Source organism: Sorex araneus, chromosome 6 (assembly GCF_027595985.1).
Source record: "Sorex araneus isolate mSorAra2 chromosome 6, mSorAra2.pri, whole genome shotgun sequence".
NCBI classification, from domain to species: domain Eukaryota; kingdom Metazoa; phylum Chordata; class Mammalia; order Eulipotyphla; family Soricidae; genus Sorex; species Sorex araneus.
In genome coordinates this window covers 96,834,998-96,849,948 of record NC_073307.1, presented here as the reverse complement: position 1 = coordinate 96,849,948, position 14,951 = coordinate 96,834,998, and the positions used below count along the sequence as shown (strand labels likewise).

Sequence of the window (14,951 nt, the reverse complement as noted above, 5' to 3'; positions counted from 1 at the left end):
ACCAACCCCCGCCCGTAACTAGGAGGGTTTCAGTTTGGATTCTGGGCAATCGGACAAATGAATCAATGACCTGTGACTCATTAATTCATTTTTCCAAATGGAGAGGCTATGACTGACCCTTTTGTTTCTTCTGAATCCAGCATGATGGCAAAAAAATGAAAGAGGCCTGTATCTGTCTCACACAGTTTATTTAACAATAGGTAATAAGAAATCAAATTTAACAGTCTATACAGTGATCCAAAGTTCATATTTATAAGTAATCAACTTTAATTGCATGATTTACAACAGTTGAGGGTTTTTGCTTTCTATTTTCAAGTTTTACAGAAAGTGTGTGTGTGTGTAGGGTGGGGGCAGAGTAAGGAAGAAGAAAGCAAGCAAAGTAGAAACTCCAGGGACATTTTGCATGTTAAAATTGTCCCACTGGAATTGTTTCTTACCCTCTTTTTAATTTTTTTTTTCTGTTAGATGTAAAAATAACGAAAAAAAAATTCTTTCAAGAACAGAACCACAATATATAATACATCAATTTGGCAGCTGCCCCTGCATGTTTTGAAAAAGATCATGTTTCACTTTCCATCCATGTACAAATTATTTTAATACTTGGGAGGTTTTACGCTCAGACTTAAGGAATAGAAAATTTTCTGGAGCACAAAAGTTGACTTGAGGGGAGGAAAGGGGAATTTTTTTTCCTTTTTTTAATTATTTAATTTTAAAAAGAACGAACATCTTTGCACCCAGAGAAAAAAATTGGTATTTTAATATATATTTATATATATTTATATATATAGAATGTAATTTTAAAGTAACATTAACCCCTTTTGTCCTCTGGTTTTAGAAATGTTCTTTTTTTAACTCTTCCATAAAGTGAGGAAAATAGGGAAAAATGTCAACCATCTGCACCAGTAAATAATAACTATTAATATTACATATTTTCATTAATTTAAAAAAAATAATAAAACCTATTGGAGGTGCAAGGCAGGAGCATGTGGTTGGCGTCACAGACCTCAGCCTCCTCCCAGTGCACACTTGAACCACACACACAAGGAAAAAAAAAAGGCTGGCACGAACCAGCCATAACAAAAATATATTCTTTGTATTCTATCATCCCTCAGGTTCATCTTGCATGTTTGCTTTAACCACAAACAGGCTACTGCAGTTCTTATGTGTTGCAAGGAAAATTGTCATTTAGGCTAAGAAAGATTCAAAAAATTGTTTTCAGTACAAAAAGTCTTGTTAAGAGAAAATAATTTTTTTGCTCCCAAAATACTACAAGGTGTCTCTAGTGTATGTCTAGTGTACTCTGTGAGAGGCTTGGATTCAAGTCTGAGTTCTCGGTGCCGAGTCCCAGGTCCGTGGCACTCGCACCATGGAGGTTTGCCATGCCTGGATTGTTAGCAAGCTGGGAAAGCATCGAATTCTGGTCCGGGCTGGCAAAATGCCCTTGTTCCATGGGGTTGGCCTGGGCAGCTACCAGTCCGGGATGTGGTGAACTGGTCTGTGGGGACACGTGGTGAGGAGAAGGCTGAGGCTGCATCCTCGGGGAAGGGCTAGAGTGGGGGGGCTGGGACTGCGGCCGTGGTGAAGGGACAGGCTGAGGAGAACGCACTTGATTGGAGAGAGAAGGGATCTGCTGGCCTTGTAGATGTGGTGACTGAGCCTGATTTGGGAGCATGTGCTGCTGGGGGCTCATGGGGTTGGGCTGAGCAGGAGACCCCATCTGCTGCTGAAGGAGCCGCTGCTGATAGGCCTGCAGACTGCCTGCGTCTCCTGCCAAGGCCTGTGGGATCTGGCCCATCTGTCCCATGTTCCCCTGCTGCATCTGCTGCATGTGATGCTGCAGCCGCTGCTGCTGCTGCTGCTGCTGCTGCTGCTGTGGGGAGTAGCCAACGCCTTGGGGCTGCTGAAACTGGTTGTGGTTGGCTATCCCGGGGCCGAGGCCTGGCCCCGCGCCCCCCTGCTGTACCATCTGCTGGCGTCTCAGGATGTCTCGGAACTGCGAAGGCATGGCGCTGTGGTTCATGTTCATCTGCTGCGCCTGGGGGCTCAGCCCGCCCAGCGGCGGCTGCAGCTGTTGCTGCGGCTGCTGTGGTGGCAGGCCAGACCGTGGGACGCCTGCCTGCATGGGGTTCATGTTCTGCATGGCGGGATTGGAGTGGACACCCTGCTGACCGGGCATGGCAGGAGGCTGCAGCCCAGGCTGGCCCTGGGGCATGCCCGGCTGCCCAGGAAGAGGCTGTGCATTCGAGTTGGCATACTTGGCAGCCCGCTGCTTGATGAACGCAGCCAACAGCTGGGGGTTGGCATGAAGGATACTAAGCACCTGCTGCTGCTGCAGGGGAGAGCTGGGAGACCTGAGAGTCCGCAGGAGGTTCTGTAAGGCTTGTTGAGACACAGTGCCCGGCTTGAGAGGGCTCACGCCCACCTGGCCCAGTCCTGGCTGGGGAGCCATGTTCAAAGGCTGACCATGCTGGGCCACGGACATCATGGCCGGCCTTGGCATTCCAGACTGGAGTGGCTGGGTCTGAGGCAATCCTCCTTGGGCCCATGGCGGCTGCTGCTGCATGCCCGTGGGCCCCATCCCTGCCTCCAAATGCCCACTGGGACCTCTGGCCATGGGGGGCGGGTTCATACCCATGGGAGGCATGGGAGCCATCTGGGGCATCTGGTGTTGGATTGGCCTTTGGAAGATTTGCACATGTGCCATCTGGCGTTGTGTCTCGGCCGCCCTCTGAATCTGCATGGCCATTTCTACCGCTGCTGGTGGGGGCCCAGGAAGGGGTGGCTGAGCAGTCTGAGGAGGGGTTGGGGGGGTCACCTGGCCCGCTGCCTTACCCTGGGACACAGGGCCAGCCGTTTGAGTCCTGGGCATGTAGGGTGGCATGCTGTTGGGAGGGGTGGGCTGAGGCTGCGAGGGGGGCTGGGGCTGGGGTGTCTGCGGGGTGCTTGGCTGCTGACCCGTTGGCGTGGTTGGGGTGGCAGGAGTCGGGGAGGGCAGTCCCTGCTGCTGCCCCACCGCCCCAGTCCGCTGCATGCTGGCCATCCTCCTGCGGAGCATCTGGGCCTGCTGGAGCCGGTGCTGCAGCTGCTGCTGCCGGAGCTTTTGCTTGATGTTTAAGCAGAAGGGCACGGGGCACTTGTTCTCCTGGCAGTGCTTGGCATGATAGCAGCAGAGAGCGATGAGCTGTTTGCAGATGGGGCACCCGCCGTTGGTTTTCCGCTTGCAGCCCTTGGTGTGCTGCACTACCCGTTTCATCTTCTGGCAGGACGGCAGAGAGCAGTTGGCATTGCGGCACTGGCAGGCGTGCACCAGGGACTGGATGCAGCGCTGGATGCTCAGGCGGCGCGAGTCTCCTGGGCTCTGCGTGGCCACGGCCTGCTGGTTGTTGCTCTCGTCATCAAGGCCTAGGCCGAGCTTCTCCATTTTGTGGTCGTGGTTTTTAGTGTTATAGCAGGTGATACACAGGTCATAGTCCTGAGGAGCAGAAACACAAGGGGTGTGGTCAACCCTCCAGGTCTAAGTCATTCCACCAGAACCTGCTTCTGTAGTGCTCGCACTCAGGAGGTAGTGCCCCATCCCCTTGTTCTAGAACTTTCCAAAGGGACTGGCCTCCCAGAAAGTCCCTGGGAATTATGCCTCACCTCGCACACCGTGCAGTGCCAGCGCGTCTCCACGTGGTGCTTGCACTCATTGCAGGTGTAGACAAAGCGGTCCTGGCTCTGTGTGTGCAGCTCCACCAGCATGCACATGGTGGACCACTGAGCCCTCCGGAGGGACGAGAACTCTAGGTGCTTGTCCCGGGCGAGGGTGAGGAAGGCGTCACGCCCGTCCATCAGGTCACAGGGAATGAGCGGGTCAGGATCGACGATGGGAGGCAGGGAGTTGGCATTCGGGCTGGACGTTAGCCGGATCACAAAGAAGACCTGCAAAAAACACAGTGTGACGGACTCTGGACAGGAAGGTCACAAGACAGCAGACGGCGGAGGCTGAGACTTCTGGACACAAGGCAGGGCACACAGCACAGCCCCTCTGGCAGCAATCTGTAGCAAGATCTTGTTTTCTTGCCTACTCAGTCATTTTCAGCACTCATTAATCACGGCCATGTGCAAGGAGAGCACCCTATCCGCCATACTGTTGCGCTGGCCACCAGAGTCTTTTTGATCAACAAAGGACTATGACATGAGTTAGCAATACTGGGGCTCAAAGAAGTAATGAAGGAAGACAAACCTGCAAAGGGGACTGTGACCGGCCATTCAGGGGGAAGGAACAAAGCTGGCTAGCTGGTGCCTCCCAGGACAGTCTTCAACGTTATGCTGAGAGCCACCATCCCGATAAATCCGCTGGGTACCAATACACATCTTTATTCTAAATCTACAACCTTATATCTTAATTCCTTGCTAACAGGTGATTACTTCTACTTCTTTTTGGTTATTGTGACATTAAATACTAACCCTCTGTCCCTTACAGCTAAATGTTTACAAATGTAGCATACAGAATTTCAAAAAGCCTGGATGGTTGAAGTCAAAAGCATTAAGACTGAAAAGAAAAACTGGAAGAAGAGTGATGGTACATGACACGAGATGCTTTGAATATCCCTGAGAGAATGCTCAATCTATCATTCCCTAACCTCAGACAACCAGCCCTGACTAAGGTCACATCTATTTATACTCCAAATAACAATAGAAAGTTACAGTTCAAAGTTGTAACTTTCCGGAGAATGTGTTACAATAACACACGATTTTCCCAATTTACTTTGAAGAAGGAAGACAAAGGATCATTACTCAGCCTCTATGATGTTTGCTGACAGAGGCTCCGCCCAGTGATGTAGCATGTAGTGTCTGGGGACTGCACTTTTGAGGCAGGACTCTCCCTCCCCTATTCTGGTCTATGGGCCGCACTCCCAGTGCGGCTTCTGGGGCCACACAGGCTGCGGGGAAGGAACCCAGGTGGACATGCGTCAGGCACGCGCAAACCTGCTGTCCGGGACCTCTCCGGCCCACGAGCTGTACTGAGCTGCTTCCTACAGACCAGTATTTTTATTTTTCTAGTTCTGCTACAGGCCAAGTGGAGTGGTCAATGGAAGTTTTTAGGACTGTTGTTTAAAACAACGAATAGTCAACAGGACTGTAGATTGAAACAACTAATAGTCAACAAGCCTTTTCTCAACAATGAGTCTAGTTATCAAGGAAATGGGGCTGGAGAGATAGTACAGCATGTAGGGTACTCGCCTTGTCCATGGCCAACCTGGGTCTGATCCCCAGCACCTCCCATGATTCCCCCAGCTTTCCAGGAGTAAGCCCTGAGCATCACCAGATGTGGTCCAATAAGCTTAAAACACCCAACCCTCCCAAAACAACCCAACCTCAAATAAGATTAAAAGGTAGAAATAGACATAGTTAAGGGACCCGATCCATCCATCACCTATACTTGAAACAGGACTTAGAATCAATCTCAGGAAGCTCAGCATTTCCTGTTCTTTGCAAAACACTCTTCCCTCTTACTGCTGAAATAATTTCTTCATTCTGAGTTTCAAATGACCTGGTGCTCAAATCATAAATGGACAGTAGGTATTTCTTTCCCTCCCTTTCTCGCCTTTTTTTTTTCCCCCTTCGCTTTTTGGGTAACACCTGGCAATGCACAGGGGCTACTCCTGGCTCTACACTCAGGAATTATGCCTGAGCGGTGCTCGGGGGACCATATGGCCATATGGAATGCTGGGAATTGAACCCAGAGTGGCCATGTGCAAGGCAAACGACCAATCCCTGTGCTATTCATTTCAGCATCTTTTTTTGCTGTATGTGACTTACTAACCTCTTTGTGTTTCTCCATGGTCGCGTACAATTTCTGGGAGAGATCATTGGACACATTGGGCATGCCAGGCTTCTTCTTGTTGCCTCGACTCAGGCTACTTTTGTTCTTGCTGGTTTTCTTATTATTCTTCTTCTTAGCATTTTTGCTGTCTCCCTTTGTCACCTACAAATTAAAATTAGCAAAGGAGAATAAAGAAAGTTACGTTTTTGTTGAAAAGAGACCTCCAGAGAACAACTAGCAAGGGCTCAAGAGACATTCCTTTTTCTGCAATAAACAATCACCATTTTGGAAGATGACTGAGTGTCACAGTCCTCGTGCGAGGAGCGGGGCAGATCATGCCGTGCCTAGAATCGAGCCTGGGGCCCCCTGTGCAGCCATTAGCTGCTTTCTTCTCTCATTTTATTTACTTTTGGGTCACACCCGGCGATGCACTGGGATTACTCCTGGCGGTGCTTGGGGGACCATATGGGATGCTGGGGATCAAACCTGGGCTGGCTCCGTGCAAGGCAAAAGCCCTACTGGCTACGCTCCAGCCCCTCTTGTTTTAGTTGCCAATTTCACTTACATTTTTTTATTTTTTTTTTTGCTTTTTGGCATCACACCCAGCGATGCTCAGGGGTTACTCCTGGCGGTGCTTGGGGGACCATATGGGATGCCGGGGATCGAACCTGGGTCGGCCGCGTGCAAGGCAAACGCCCTACCCGCTGTGCTATCGCTCCGGCCCCTCACATTTTTATACAATGTCTCCCAGATCCCTAGATTTGTCCAGCCTATCCTAGATTTGAGGAAAGGGCACAAGGGACAGTGTGGGACAGAGAAGACTGCATGGAAGTGGGGAGTCAGTGATGCAAGAACTGGATGCCACTCTGGAGTCGCTGCCTGTCGCCGTCACAGTGGTAGAGTCGTACAGACTCTAAGGGTGGTGAGTGAGCGTCCACTGAGGACAAGTAAAGCTACATGATATGTGAAAATGCTAGCCAGGAGGACAATCTCTTCTCCAAAGCCAAGTTCTGCTAGACTCGTTCTGTATTGATAACCAGAAGGGTTAAAAAAAAAGCAGGAATCTAGAGGCAACATTCATAATCTGATGGTGGAACAGCTTAGACCTTCAAAGCGAGCCAAGCCTTCGTTCCAACTTTCCAATTTAGAAGGTTCTTTTGGGGGGGGTGCAACACATTCAGCTGTGTTCTGCTAAACAAGGGGGAACCCCTAAATTATCTCCCAAAAACAGTTTTTAGAAGGTTCCACTCTTGTCTGAGGCACACATGGAACCCGGAGAGAGCCGGGAGCCTTACGTCTGTGCTCTCGTTGCTGGTGTTTTCCTCCCGCTTCCTCTCCTCCTCCTCCTGCTCCAGCTCCTTAATGCTCTCCTCCAGAACGTTGGGCCAGAAATCACCCTCAAAGTAAGGCAACTCCTTTGCACTTGTCAATCGGTCTTCAGTAGCTTGTTTGAAAATATCCTGTGAAAATATTCAAAGGAGTTTATTTAGAAAGTAATTATGACTGAGATATAGTCACAGCTAAGGGTTAAACAGGGAACATAAAAGGTCGAATGGCATCCTATAAGGCAGAGATGTCATAGCTAAGGCCCCTGTCTGACAGAGCAATGAACAGTGAGAGGGCAAATCCTGCCTCTATAGAAACACCATGGCGCAAAGTACCCCTCTAGGACCAGAGACAGAGGGTCATCCACACTATTCCAGAGCAAAGGGTGTGTCTTACAGCCACCCACAAACTCATTAAACAACGCAAAAGTCAAATACTGAGAACTCCATGGCTATGTGATGATTTGCTGTACTTGGGAGAATATCCCAGTTGGTATTTTTCCATCCCATGGGGGCGGGGGGAGGGGGGGAGAGAAATCAAGAACTTTAGTAATCAGTAATTGAATTAGTAATTTCCCCTTGGGACTGTGCCAGGGGCTGCATGAGATGCCTCTGGTTTCACAATAGTACTAATTCTTGGTTTTGCTTTGGCTCTGGGTCACTCCTGTTGTGCTCTAGGTAGTGCCAGAGACAAGCAAAGAATTATATTTTTTGTTTCCTTTTTTGGCCACAGCCAGAAGTCCTCAGGGCTTACACCTAGGTCTGCACTCAGTGGTCACTCCTGGTGGGATTAAGTGCTGGGGACGCAAGCCGGGCCTGCTGTGAGCACGGGCACGGTGAGCACCCTCATGCTCTACTCCAGCCCTGGCCCCAATCAGCAAATACACTCGAATATTCTCCCTCTCCCGCTGACCTTGTAGTCATGAACAATCCGCTCAGACGCGGCCTTGTCAAGCATCTTTTTGTACCATTCCTGGAGGCGTTTAGGCTTGGGTATCTTCTGGTCTGGAGGGTGGCAATGGAAAATATAGTCGTCTCCTTCACTCGGGGGACAGGCCCAAATATGCCCCGTGGTGTATCTAGCAATACAAAGGGGAAGAACAGTGAGGGAAAGTCACCACTCTACAAAGAACTCAGTACATCTTGTTCTTATTTTTTGAATCAGACCTGGGGACCGTATGAGGTGCTAGGGATCAAACCTGGGTCAGCTGCACGCAAGGGCAGTGCTGCTCCTGCTCCCACCCAGAGCAATATATTCTACACCATAAAGAGGAATCAGTACAGAGACCAATAATTCCACCCAAGTTAAAACAAAGTTGATGCCAGCAAAAGATCCAAATTCTTAGGTCTGAACCAGGGACAGCTAACAGTGCCAACAATGGATTCTGCATTGTTATTTCTTGAAGACCATTAAGGAATATGGTGAATTTCAATCAGAAGAATAACTTAACCTGGATTACAAATCCCAAATTTCCATTTAAAGACAAATGGGGTTTGGAGAACATGCCGTATATCTAACGCATTCAGGCTGTGCTCAGGGATCACTCCTGGCGGACTAGAAGGATCGTGCTGGGGATCAAACCCAGGTTGGCTGCATACAAAAGCAAGCACTCTAACCACTGCATTAATCGCTCTGGCCCAAGTCAACTATCTGAAGTGCAGTTACCTCTCTCGGGTCCCACCAACGAATCATTACATTCTCTAGTTTCATTGTGTCTCTAATATCCAGGAGTTTAAAAAAAAAAAAGAGGGGGGTTAACCCAAGGTTCTGGCTTTAAAGTGAAATCATCAGACGTAAGAATAAACTTCCTAACTGTAAGTGAAGAAAAAAATATTGCAGTGGATGTGACAAGGGTAAAAATATCTTCTTTCCTACTGGCAAAATCAGAACCCAGAAGTTCGCCAAAAAAGTTGAAAATATAATTTTGCCAAAGATATTTTCATTTGGTAATCTGTTTCATGTAATTTCAAAATTATTTTCATTAAAAACAGCATGTTATCAATTCACTTACCCTAATTTCTTGACGTATTCTAAATACCCAATTAGAATTTCATGGTAGACTGCAGTCCTCAAGCATTTAGGGCGGAAGAAATGAACACTATCGAGGTACGAGATGTAGACTCTCCTACACCGAACAGGAAGGGGAAAAAGTTTCAGAATTTGCATGCGGCCGCCTCATATTCTTGCCTGTATTCTCCGCCCAGCGTTCCCTGCCCATGCTTATCACCGTGTCCTAGTTTGGTGAGCCATGGTACCCAGAATTTAACGTCTCAGCCAATACTCATGAGTCCGAAGGCACTCTGGCAACATCTTTCACTGCTTTATAACATTTCCTGAAGAAATTTGCAATCACACCCTCCATTTGCTTGTTCTGCCGAGTTTTGGTTGGGGGGGAAAGGGAAGGGGTTTCCCCACCAAGTCAGGATCAGAGGCTTGTCCACTGAGTTCCCTATTTCCTAGCACCCGGCATTCTTCCACGTCGTTCAACAAGGTATTCCACTGTAGCACTGTCGTCCCATTGCTCATCGATTTGCTTGAGCGGGCACCAGTAACATCTCCATTGAGACTTGTTACTGTTTTTTGCATATTGAATACACCACGGGGAGCTTGCCAGGTTCTGCCGTGCGGGCGGGATACTCTCGTAGCTTGACGGGCTCTCCGAGAGGGATGGGTATTTTATACAATATAAACTCCAAACCCATTTCCCGAAAAGTAGTTTGTTTCCATTTGTAAATTTAGGCTGCTATCCATAACCTCTTCCCTTACTAAGAGACAGTGATAATCGCTTCTCGGCCTTTTGGCTAAGATCAAGTGTAGTAAAAGACGGTGGTATTTTCACTTCAAAACTCCACTGAGAAGCTGTCAATGGAAGACGTACCTCTGGTTGGGAGGAGGGCAGTCGGAGCCATACTCCTGGACGTGCATCCCAAAGAAGCACAAGTCCACGCCATCAATCTCCTCAAAGGCAAAGAGGGCTTTGGTTCGATACGGAAAGGACTCTGCCATCTCTCCACTATCCACAAACCTGTACAATTCAATCAGAAAGATGGTGTGTTTCAGCGAGACTCGGTTGGCAATGGGGTCGCAGAGCGCCTGGCTCGCCAGAGAAGAGAAAGAGCAACCACAGACCTTGCTTTCATGCCTGGTTTGACTTCCACAGTTTTGTCCGAAGCATGAACTACCCGAACAGTGACCTCGCCTGACTCGGGGTGATTTTGTCGCCTCAGAAAGTCATTCACACGATTCTCTAGGAAAGTGCCAAGTCTAGTAGAGGGCAACCCTAGAAACCAAAGCTGAGAGTTAGTAGATGTAAAAAGAATTTCTTGAGCTTGTCTGTAGGCAATACCTGGTGGTGAATGGAGTTCAACCCCATTTGGGTTTCCTGAGTACAAATCAGGCCTCAGCTCATTAAGCTTTCAGCTTATATCACTATTTTTCAGTTTGCTTTTGGGCAACATCCCGCAATATTCAGCCCTTATTTGTGGTTATGTGTTCAGAGATAACTCCTGGTAGTGCTGAAGGTCAAACACAGTTTGACTGAGTGCAAGTACTCAACATGCTGTAACTATCTCAGGCCCCTACTTTTATTTTCTTTCTCTCTTTTTTTGGCTTTTTGGGTCATACTGGCGATGCATAGGGGTTACTTCTGGCTTTACACTCAGGAATTACTCCTGGTAGTGCTCGGAGGACCATATGGGATGCTGGGGATTGAATCCAGGTCGGCCGTGTGTGAGGCAAACGCCATCCCTGCTATACTACTGATCCAGCCCCTTATTTTATTTTCATGATTTCTGGGCCACACTAGGTGAAGCTCAAGGCTTACTCCTGGCAGTGCTTAAGAGACCATACGGGGCACCAGGGAGGCTGACTTTGCAAGGCAAGGACCTTATCTTCTGTACTGTTACATGGCCCTAATTTCTACTTTCAAAAATCAAATAGTTTGCTGTATTTTGTGAACTTCATAATGAAGACAATAACATGAATCAAACCCAGGCCCTCACACATGTGAGACAAGTGCCCTATTATTCCTTAAGTGGTAACTCTGGGCTTCTCGTGTCCTTGGCGCTATTGTGTCTGGCCCAGGATATTTATGTCTAATGTTGCCTTCAATAACTTTTGCAAGATTTACCTGTGAAAGAATAAAACTTACTTTTAGCAGAAAACTTGTTTTCTTTCCTAGTCCTTGCAGTTTTCTTTAAACAGCCATCACAGACAAATCTGAAACATAGACCAAGACATGCTTATACAACTTAATGTAACCTCTTTTACATGTATTTACTCCTGGCTTTACACTCAAGAATCACTCCTGGCGGTGCTCAGGTGACAATATGGGATGCTGGGAATCGAACCCGGGTTGGCTGCGTGCAAGGCAAATGTCCTACCCACTGTGCTATCACTCCAGCCCCATTCCATTTGGGAATCTTTTAGGATAAATTTTGAATGGAAAAAGTAGGCGAAATTAAGAAACAAAAAATATCCCGTGAAACAATGAACAGAAAGACTTCTTTAAAAAAATAGAGTCCTATACATTTTTTTGGACCATAGCCAGCATTGCTCTGTGGCAGGCTTTGGACTACATGGGGTACTGGGGGTCTGCCATGTTCAAAGCAAGTGCCCTCTCACCTGTACTAACTGCTCTGGCCCCGAATGGATTCCTATTTTAAAAGATTTTAAGGTGAAAAAAAAAAAAAAGATTTCAAGGTATAATTTTGGGGGGCATGAAACGCACAATGAGTATGAAGCTGCTATTGAAGTAACCGATAATGTGCTGTGACGAATAATTGGAAAGGTATTTTGTGAAGAACACTCAGAAATGTAACGTGGAATCCTAAGAATAGTGAATCCATCAGTTTGTAAACTGGTCTTTTGTACGTAACTGTTTTTCAATAGACAGCAGGACTATTGCTTATTACTATTTTTTTTGGGGGGGGGGGGGGAGCTTGGTGATGCTCAGGGTCAGCGATCACTTCCGGCACTGCAGGGGTCTATATATCGGATGGATGTCAAAGTTCAAGGAAGCATCTTACTGGCTACAGCATCTCTCCAGCCCTTCACTGTCACTTACTATCTACTCCTAAGAAGATATTCAGAAGATATTCTTTCATTTCATACTTCATTTTTCTATGAAAGCATAATGAACATTCCAACAGGGGGAAGTCTTTTTTGCTGTTTTCAAGTGTCAGAAATGTTCTTATGGTTGCTTGCTGAGAATTTTTTTTTTTGGGGGGGGGGGGCGCTTGTGTGCCGGGGTTGGGTTACACCCAGAGGTGCTGAGGACTTTCTCCAGGCTCAGAACTGGAGATAGACCCTGGATTGGCTGTGTGCCAGAGTACCCTAACTTGCTGTGCTCTGGCCCGTCCACTTTTTAATCAAAATCCCAGGGCTCTCCTACTCAAAGGCACACTCCAGCTGAGCCGGATCCCCAGGCCACTGAGAAGCCTGTTAGGGCTGAGAGAGCATACCTGCTAGGGTGCTTGCCTTACTTATAACCAACTGGGATCCATTCCCTCGCACCGGACAGAGTTCCCACAACCTACCTACCTCGCAGAGAGCCTGGAAGACCCGAGCACTGCTGGGTGTGGCCCCCAAACAAAAACACCTACCTACCTCCACAATTAAAAAGAGGAAAAAATAAACAACTCTTGTGCTCAGGGCTGAGAGTACAGCAGGGAGGGTGATGTTATCCCAATTAGACCTCACTCCAAATAGTTAATGGTCATGATAAAGGATAATCAACTTAAGTCTCACCCAGACGGCCAGATGATTTCATGGTGAAGGACACATATCTGATGCATCTTTCTCCCACACTCTGTACATTCAACAAACCTGGAGAGACAAGGCAAAACTTTCATAAGTATATTCAAAACATTAGAACTTCCAATAGTTCTGATTTTTGACAATCAAAAACAACAGAAACTACAACAAAATCCAATCATGTTCACACCAAGGAATGCAAAGAGCAGAAAGATGATTTGAAAGCTTTGGTCAGGCCTCACGGGCATGAAGCCCCGGGCTTACTCCTGAGCACCACACACATAAAAGAAACCAATTCTAGGTGTACAGAAAATGGACCCATTCTGGAATATTAAGAACTGCAATCTCCAAATTCTGGGAAGCCTCACAAAATCTCGAAAATGTTCTCTAAAAATATAAAAGATAAAAATATAAAAGATGTTGAGACTGGATTACATAGAATTAATGAAATGCTATTATATAATGTCGACTAGAATGTTTTACCACTATGTCGGACATGTATGTTGACTCAACCTCCAAATCTAACCAGCTCTCCGTCCATACAATTCCAAAGGATGAAGGTCAAGTTAAAAGCAAACTGTATTGAGTGGAGGTGGTGGGGGTGGGACAGAAGAAATACACTTACAGTTCAGGATCCAGTGTGTCATTTTTTCTCTTGGAAAATTGTTCTTTATTTATTGTACTAAGGAGAAAAGAGGGAAACAGTGAGAAAATCTTACATAGAAAGATAATCTGAACACACTTCTACTATTAAAGAACAAAACTTTGTAGTTCAACTGCTTAAATCATTTAAGAATATATACTGAGGACAAATTAGACAGGTACATTCTTGCTTAAAAAAAAAAAAAACATGCATCTTCATAGATAATTGCTTGCATTTTTATGAAATACTTTATAAAGAATAGTTCCCCAGGTAGGAAACGGAGAGATTCATGAGCCCAGAAACAAGAGCTTACTTCTGTTTATTATTAGTGTTCTCATTCTGGGGAGGGGGCTGCCAGTGTCAGTGGGAACACACTCAGCGTGGTGGGTGGAGGCCCCCATGGGAGCAGGGGTGACATGCAGAGCATACATTGTACTAAAGTCACACCCCAGGACACTGATCAAAGAAAAGAGAAATTACCTACACTCTTAAATATTATTTTAATTCTGGCCCACATATGAGTAAGTTCAGAGCTTTCTCGTGGCAGGTCTGGTGGACCCTATGGAGTGCTGGGGAATGAACTCAGGTGAGCCCTGTGCGAGGCAAGCAAGCACACTACTCTTATCTCCCTGCCTGACCCACTTTTTCCCTTAAATAAAAACAACAAAAAAAAACCCATTTCAACATGAGATATATAGTATATAGTTATTAATGTTATTCATGATTGGCCCAGACATTTTTTTTTGCCTTTTTTTTTTTGGGTCACACCTGGCAATGCACAGGGGTTACTCCTGGCTCTGCACTCAGGAATCACCCCTGGCAGTGCTCAGAGGACCATATGGGATGCTGGAACTCGAACCCAGGTTGGCCATGTGCAAGGCAAACGCCCTCCCCGCTGTACTATTGCTCCAGCCCTGGCCCAGACATTTTTAAGAATTTAGCTTCCCTAGTAAGAACTATGAAACCTAGTGGCACTGACACATGTTTTTGGCTTTTGGGGTTAATTACAGGGGTTATTCTTGACTCTGCACTCAGGAATTAACTCCTGGCAGTGTCCAGGGGACCATGAGATGCTGAGGACTGAACCCGGGTTGGTCACGAGCTAGACAAACACCCTACCCACTATTCTATTGGTTCTTAACAACACTGACTTAACAAGAATCTAATCAACTATAGTAGTAAAGAATTTAACATGAAGAACACACTTGAGTTACTGAGCTATTTACAGCTACAGCTACCCAAAGAGTAAACGATGACGCCTTGATCTGCGCTCTGCTCCCGAGCGCAGGACGTGGAAGGCCTACCCCAGACTAGCGGGGTTTCCTCTATATACCGCTAGGGATGCCTGTCGCAAATCATTCAAGGATACAAAGTGGTTGCTGTCCCTTTCTGCATTTCAAAAATGTAGCTGAAATGGAA

At 46.9% G+C, this 14,951-nt stretch overlaps 1 protein-coding gene across 1 annotated transcript in view; it reads right to left on the bottom strand.

Annotated features, from left to right (window-relative positions):
* Positions 1 to 171: 171 nt before the first annotated feature.
* Positions 172 to 14,951, bottom strand: part of EP300 (E1A binding protein p300) — a 69,405-nt gene continuing 54,625 nt past the window's right edge. Inside the window, exons 21-31 of the mRNA XM_004610535.2 lie at positions 13,515 to 13,571; positions 12,884 to 12,961; positions 11,286 to 11,353; positions 10,265 to 10,415; positions 10,014 to 10,160; positions 9,147 to 9,260; positions 8,048 to 8,213; positions 7,105 to 7,269; positions 5,810 to 5,971; positions 3,640 to 3,921; positions 172 to 3,472 (exon numbers count right to left, since the gene is read on the bottom strand). Coding sequence (XP_004610592.2) covers positions 1,280 to 3,472; positions 3,640 to 3,921; positions 5,810 to 5,971; positions 7,105 to 7,269; positions 8,048 to 8,213; positions 9,147 to 9,260; positions 10,014 to 10,160; positions 10,265 to 10,415; positions 11,286 to 11,353; positions 12,884 to 12,961; positions 13,515 to 13,571 — 3,583 coding nt within the window. The 3' untranslated portion in view covers positions 172 to 1,279. The remainder of the gene's footprint in view (positions 3,473 to 3,639; positions 3,922 to 5,809; positions 5,972 to 7,104; positions 7,270 to 8,047; positions 8,214 to 9,146; positions 9,261 to 10,013; positions 10,161 to 10,264; positions 10,416 to 11,285; positions 11,354 to 12,883; positions 12,962 to 13,514; positions 13,572 to 14,951) is intronic.